This window comes from Castanea sativa, chromosome 5, assembly GCF_040712315.1.
Source record: "Castanea sativa cultivar Marrone di Chiusa Pesio chromosome 5, ASM4071231v1".
In the NCBI taxonomy this organism is placed as follows: Eukaryota; Viridiplantae; Streptophyta; class Magnoliopsida; order Fagales; family Fagaceae; genus Castanea; species Castanea sativa.
Window position 1 is genome coordinate 5297680 of NC_134017.1, and position 7405 is coordinate 5305084.

Below are 7405 nucleotides of genomic sequence, written 5' to 3' on the forward strand. Positions count from 1 at the left end.
GGTGAAAGAAAGAAAGCGAGGATAAGCGATGCGACAGCGTAGTTGGCTGGTGTAGGTTTGGAGTGAAAATGAATGTGGGTGAGAGCATAGTGGAGGTTTGAATTGAAAATTGGAACAAATGGGCTTTAGATTCCAGGGAGAAGAAACTAGAAAGAGAGAAATTTGATTTGGGAGAAATGAGATTTCAGAGAGAAGAAAGAGAGAGTGTAGCGGGATTTCGAAATTTTGAGAACAAATTTGTCTTTTGGTTATACAAAAAGCTGAAGTGTTGAAGTATTTACTTTGATACACATGTCACTTTTTCATTAAACTTAGAAACACCATGTGGATGCTGACATGAAGTTCTTGAAACAACATAAACTTTAGGGTTATCCAGCGGGCCTTATGACCCGACCAAACTGACTAGACCCACCTAACTTGAGGCCCAGCAGGCGGGCCTGAATAGCATGGTAGGTCAGATTCAAGTCCCGTGCTTTTAAAAACCGAAATTTCAGGTCGGGTTATGGGTTAATGAATTTAAAACCCGTAGAAACTGACTCGATAGCTCTTTAATTTTTTTTTGATATAAGATAGAATTCTATTTTAACATAATTTAAGTGTATACGTGTGTAAAACTCCTTCTTGAAAACTTGAACTTAACCCTTGTCCTCCACACCCAACAAGCAGTTATACTTGTGGGCTGACGCAGAGGTATGCCGCGGTCGACAGCTCTTAAATTTAAAAGGAAACCTTCTGGGTATTTTTCACGCTAACCTGCCTCTCTATATTCACTCTCTCTTTCAAGTTTCATCTCTCTCTCTCTCTCTCAAATCCCTGCTCCCGCCTTTGCCTTCCTGCCGCCATAGACGTGCTTCTCTCAAAGCACTAGCCCTCGACCTGCTTCCTTGTAGAGCTAAAGCCGCCTCTTAATCAGCTATGATCTTGTGAAATTTGATGGTGGATGTACTGATATTGTGATGCATGCAGTGCAGTGATGGTGGGAACTGGGAGGAGGAGTGGTGGTGCCGTTTGGTGATAATTTCTTTTCTTTCTCTCTCTTTCTTTCAATCTCAGATTTGGATTTTATTTATTTCTGCTTCGTTATACTTTCTCAGCTGCCTCTCTCACTCTTTTTTCCAAAAAATGGCTTCAGACAAAGCCTCCGAACTACTCTCTGTAATAACATTGGGAGGCAAGGGCTCATCTCTCTCTTCATCTTCACTCTACGCCATTGCTACCGGCTTCGCTTCGCTACGACTCGACTCCTCCGCACTCGATAGACTCTCACCCAATCAGGCCTCTTCGCCACCTGTCCAATCCCAATTCCCCATCCCCAAAACCCTAGCCCCTCTCGAACTCCGAGCATTCCTCACCGTCCTCCTCTACAAGCTCCTCCGCAGCTCCGATCACTCCGCGCTCCTCCCAATCCGAATCTCCGAAGCCCTCAACAAATTCAAGAATTCCCAACTCGACGTGTTCGGTTCAATCGAATTGAGCAAAGAGGAAGCGTCATTGGTTGAAAAATTGTATCCCTCGGGTTTGTTTGGAGTTTGTGCTGTGTTGGATCACGAATCGGCGGCGTTGTCGGTGGTTTCAGATGCGGTGGCTGCATTGTCGTGCGAGGCCATTAAGGCCGACGTGGCGGCGGTGTTGTTCAATTCGATGGATTCCGGTGATGGGTTCTCGGCGAAGGAGGAGGTTGGGGTTGTGAGTGATATGAAGGTTTTGCTGAATGGGTCGAAGTTGGTTGGGAAGGTTGAGATTGATTCGGTGTCGAAAATAGCTAAAGTTCATGGGAGTTTGAGGGAGATTGTGAAGTTGGTGCATTCCAAGACAAGAATTGAGCTGAATTCGAAGGATTTGGGTTCGGGTTCGGATGTGAGGACTGTGCTGTATCCATTGGCAGCAGCGATTAATGAATTGGGGGAGTGTAGTTTGAGTCGTGTGGAGGCGAATTTGGATTCAATTGGTAATGAAGGTTTGCGGTCGAGCTTGGTGGGTTTGTTTGAAGGGAAATGTGCTAGTGGTGAGAGCTTGAGAAATGGGTTTAAGTTGGTTTTGGAGCTGGGTTTCGAAAAGGAGTACGAAAAGTTTGTGCACCAAGTGAATGTGTTGTTGGGGATGGTGTGGAAGATTGTGGCGTGGGAGGCAATGACGGGATTTATTGCCCTTGAGGGCGTGGGGTGGAGTGAAAAGAGTGGGAGTAGTGTTGAGGTGAATGGAGGAGTAGGAGGAGGGAATGTGAAGGGGGATAAGAAGGGTGAGAAGAAGAAGAAAGTGTTGTTGGGGAAAGGGACTAGTGTGATTGTGCAATTGATTAAGGATAGGTTGCAGGGGAAGGCAGGTGATGGGATTGAGAAATGGGTCGAGGATCTTTTGTTGTTTTTGGACCCAAAGGACCGGGAGTTTGATAGCTTGTTGAAGAAACTAAAGGAGATTGTAGAAACCAATGAAAGTAGAAGATTGCCCAAGCTTCCAAAGGTGGTGACATTCCTGAAATTTTATCGCTTAACTCTCATTGAATGATGCGTGCATTATTATTATCTATTATGTGCTCTGTATAAAGATGGGAAAAACGTTTTATACTTGTGTCAACATTGGAGCAATTCTTGGAGAATGTTGCATAAAAAATGTTTTTAGAATTTAGTGCTAGAAGTGGAGAATTGTTTAAATATGTTGACAGCTTATTGTAATTTGCCTGTAATTTTGTTGCATGCTTCTGAGCAGCCTGTTGAGTTTATTGTTGATATAGGAGCTCTTTGGAGCTGTTTGTACTTTTGTACAGTATTTAGTTAATATACTTCTAATTCATGGACCAAAAAAATGGCATATTGCAAGGAGCTGTTTGCAATTTTATACTCTTTTTAATCAATCAAAATTTCAATACTCACTTATTTTGTTTTAATTTATGAACATACTATTGTGTTCATATTCTTATTTTAAGAAATTATTTTATTTCTGCCCCTTGAATGCATCACTAGCATGCTGACTGTAACCATATTATGGTACAAATTAGGGTACTCGTGATTTTGCGAAAGAACAAATGACAATAAGAAAGAGAGCATTTTCAATTATTGAGGATGTTTTTGAGAGGCATGGTGCTACCGCATTGGATACTCCAGCGTTTGAACTGAGAGAAACTCTCATGGGAAAGTATGGGGAAGATTCAAAGTTGGTATATGATCTTGCTGACCAGGTAATTATTTCATAATAGTTAATAAATTTAAGTCATTTCCTTTTATGCTATTTTAATTTTAGGAATTTTCGCCTGTTCAATCAAGTTGTTACTTCATGTAGTTGATATTTGAGTCACTTGGCTATCTATCTATCTATCTATCTATCTATCTATCTATCTATATATATATATATATATATATATATATATATATATATATATATATATATATATATATATATATATATTTTTCATCCAAAGAAGACTTATAAAAGGACTGTTTTCTTTTTTTCCCTAACTAACCTGTAATTTATTATTGTTGCTGTACTTATCAAAGGAATTTAGTTACACCATTTCATATTTACTCATAGTGATGTAATTTTATGTTCAATCTGTTGGCAGGGTGGAGAACTTTGTTCTTTGAGATACGACTTAACTGTACCATTTGCTAGGTATGTGGCTATGAATGGTCTCACATCATTTAAAAGGTACCAGATAGCTAAGGTTTACAGGAGGGACAACCCATCCAAGGGAAGATACCGTGAATTTTACCAGTGCGATTTAGACATTGCAGGCCAATATGAAAAAATGGGGCCAGATTTTGAGATTGTTAAAATTTTGACAGAACTCCTTGATGAACTGCAAATTGGAGATTATGAGGTAACCTCATTTTTTTACCCACCTATCCTTGTTAGTGGAAAGTTTGACATTTAAATTTGTTATGGATTATATACTATACTATATTTTGTCTTTGATATTAGTATTGACTTGTTATGCATCTGTCACTTGTATTGGGTGCATGCCTCCTATCCTCATAGATGCTATTTATTGCCATCTGATGGCAGCAATGTTACTGAGTTTGTCTTGGAAGTTGGAACCATTACCTGATCAACAGTGCTAATTCAATATGTTTCATCACATATTGTGGTTCAAGACAATCGATAAATATGATTCGATATAGAATGAGCAAATGAGCAAGGCCTAGTTGAAATGAACTGATTTTTTGATTTTTTGATAAAGACCTTCTTCAAAGTGTGTTCTATAATAATAATAATAATTTTAATTAATTTCCTATTCTTCTACAGATAAAATTGAATCATCGGAAGTTACTTGATGGAATGTTGGACATATGTGGAGTGCCACCGGAAAAATTCAGAACCATATGTTCAAGTATTGACAAGTTAGATAAGCAACCTTTTGAGCAGATAAAAAAGGAAATGGTAAGAACACTTGTATACAAATACTGTTGTCTTACTTGGTTATTATTACTAGGAGCAATAGCCTATCTAGTTGTTAGCATTTCATTAATATAAGGATAATTCTGTGATCATCTTTTTGTAAATATGTTGGATTAGTAATTTAGAGCCTAATTTTTACTCTATTTTAATTTTATAGGGAAGCTTGCATATACATTCTTTTTACTTGAGCTTTTCTCTTTGCAATAATATTTATAAATGAAATGTTGGATTCATAATTTAATTGTGTATTCCATTTATATCATTGCATGAATTTTAGTATGTTTGGTTATATATTTCTTGTTAATTATTGTTAGGTGGAGGAGAAGGGCTTATCTGTTGAGACAGCAGATGAAATTGGCACTTTTGTGAAGGAAAGGGGACAGCCTTTGGAACTATTATCTAAGCTTAAGCAGCAGGGCAGCAAGTTCTTAGGACACAATAGATCTGTTGATGCACTGAATGACCTAGAGATTTTATTTAAAGCTCTTGAAGTGTCAAAGTGTATTGACAAAGTGGTTTTTGACTTGAGTCTTGCCAGAGGCCTTGATTATTATACTGGAGTCATATTTGAGGCTGTTTTTAAAGGCGGTGCACAGGTAATTTTTTAAGAAACATCTGTATTTTTCATTTCATTTATCTTTTCTTCCTTGTGAATCCATATTGTTTTTTGGTGACACTTTAATAACTGATCCTTTTATAATGATGCCCAAGGATCTTTTCTCTTATTGAACTGGGAGAATTTTTTTTAATGGTTTATTATCATATTAGTTGTGATCTGAACTGGTAAAATTGACCGGCCAAAACTCTAGAAGAACAAATGGACATTGAATTATTGTGATAATTTGACATGGCAGTGACATGTGCCTATGCTCTAATTTAAAGAGCACGCTTGAACAACGCATTCCATCCTATCAGATTGCTGTTGATATATGTGTGGCTGCTTTTGTATTGGTGGCATTATATGTTAGCTTTTGATGATAGTAGGTCATTGGTAATCCTCTCGTATAGATGTCTTTTCTCAATTCTTTTTTTTTCTTTATTATTGAAACTTGTGTGATGAAGTTTGGATGGTGGTAATGTTGTATGTCCATTTATATCTGATATGTTTAAAGATCCTAGTGCTGCTGTAGAAGCTTATGAATTATTGTTCTTAATCTGCTTTGTCTTTACTCCTGTGTATTTTATGATCCTGTGACAATCATATAGTTCTATGACATGGATCATTTTCAGTCTCTAGAGTTTTGATTATTTCAGCCATTTGCTTGTGTTGTCTGATTTCTGGGGGTAGGAAAGATGATTTCTCCATAAAAAAGCTTCATGTTACTGTTTTTGTTTACATGAGTGTTGTGGGGTGACAACTGTGATGAAGGAGGAGGTTGGAAAAGGACTGTGGAAAGAAAAGAGAGAAATTGAGTCATGAAATGAAAAAGTATTTATGAGCTTATTCAAAAAAATGCCAGTTTTTATGAAGTGTGAAAAATAAATTTAAGAAACTTGAAATTTTTAGGTCTTAGAGTTGACATTAAAAGCGAATGTCAATAATTAATTTTTCATAATTCTTTTTGGTTTGATTTAAGTTTTCATCATGTAGTATAGAGGGATGAAAGATAGAGTGGTAACAATTGTGTAGAACAGCCAACGCAGTAGCTAGTTGAGATTTTTCGGATCTAAAGCCAACTGAATTTACTAAGTTCTGCCTTGGTAGTGGAGATGAGGAAACAAAAATCCATAGCTAACATGAGAACTGATGTAAAATTTAAATTTGAAAATTTCATTTTTCAGTTCATTTTCAATAATGGGGGTGCATTTCATTTGCTTCTTTTGTGATCTAGTAATTGGTGCATTTCATTTGCTTCATGTGTTTCCAAGAAAACGTGTGTGTTCGCGCACACGCGTGTTTTAAGTACTGATGATGTGATTTGCCTGTGCATGTCCTCAGGTTGGTTCAATTGCTGCTGGTGGACGTTATGACAACCTTATTGGTATGTTTGGTGCGAAGCAGGTTCCAGCAGTTGGTGTTAGTCTTGGAATCGAGCGGGTATTTGCTATAATGGAGCAGCTACAGAAAGACCAGAGCCAGGTGATAATAATACTTTCTAATATTTTGGCTAGCAACTCAAAGTATAATAATCTAGCACCCTGGTGGTGAGGCTGATGAGTTCTTTCATTCCTTTTGGGTGTTTTGGCAGGCACCACGTGCAACAAAGACTGAAGTCCTAGTTAGTATACTGGGGGATGACTTGACTCAAGCTGCAGAGCTGGTAAGTGAGCTGTGGAATGCCAAAGTGAAAGCCGAATATTTTGTTAATAAAAGGGTGATGAAGCACATTGACCGTGCTAGAGAGTCGAGGATCCCGTGGATGGTTATTGTGGGTGAACGGGAAATGAATGAAGGGATTGTTATATTAAAAGACATTGAGGCTGCTAAAGAAGATAAAATTCCTAGAAGTAGTCTTGTCGAAGAACTTCAAAGACGGTTGAACCCATGAAATTAATATTTGGCCGAAAGGCACGACTCCAAGCCAGATTTCCATTCTAACTTGGTAAAACACCCTGTTTTTTTTTTAGACATGCTTTTCATTGTTTGTACTCGTTATTTCTTAGTACTGGAAATGAAGATGATAGGTGTCATATAAAAGGTCTATAGGACACCAGGATTTATTTCTGTTATAGATTTTTGTAATTTTATCTGGTGCTTTCGATTTTACAGTGCCATGCCAATGAAATACTATGATGGCCATACATGAAATATTGGGATGTTTAATTGCAAATCTCCGCTTGAGTTTCATTTTATGGTGATAGTTTATTGGGAAACTAGGGGTGGGGTTTAGTTCGACCAGTTTTTTTACGGCCTCACTTTCTTGACACTTCAAAATCATGAAATTCGGTATTGATGATGAAAGTAATGAAACGCATTAAAATAAAGATGCAAAAAGGGCTGTGCTAAAGTCAATTGCATAGCTAATTTGGCGGCAAAAATTAAATGCATCTTTTATACTTTATGGGAGAGGAA

General features: G+C 37.6%; 1 protein-coding gene across 1 annotated transcript; it reads left to right on the forward strand.

The window, feature by feature from the left end:
• The first annotated feature begins 745 nt into the window (after positions 1-745).
• On the forward strand, positions 746-7183 carry LOC142636282 (histidine--tRNA ligase, cytoplasmic-like). Its single transcript, XM_075810449.1, has 7 exons — positions 746-2460; positions 2996-3175; positions 3557-3814; positions 4240-4374; positions 4707-4988; positions 6332-6472; positions 6582-7183. Exons 1-7 carry the CDS (start codon positions 961-963, stop codon positions 6879-6881), a joined length of 2796 nt encoding a protein of 931 aa, XP_075666564.1. The 5' UTR covers positions 746-960; the 3' UTR covers positions 6882-7183.
• The last annotated feature ends 222 nt before the right edge of the window (positions 7184-7405 follow it).

Excerpts from the sequence above, each read along its gene's own strand:
- LOC142636282 (XM_075810449.1), top strand. The coding sequence starts at position 961 with ATGCAGTGCAGTGATGGTGGGAACTGGGAGGAGGAGTGGTGGTGCCGT. Across the intron at positions 2,461-2,995 it reads GATTGCCCAAGCTTCCAAAG|GGTACTCGTGATTTTGCGAA; the intron begins GTGGTGACATTC and ends GGTACAAATTAG. Across the intron at positions 4,989-6,331 it reads TTTTTAAAGGCGGTGCACAG|GTTGGTTCAATTGCTGCTGG; the intron begins GTAATTTTTTAA and ends GCATGTCCTCAG.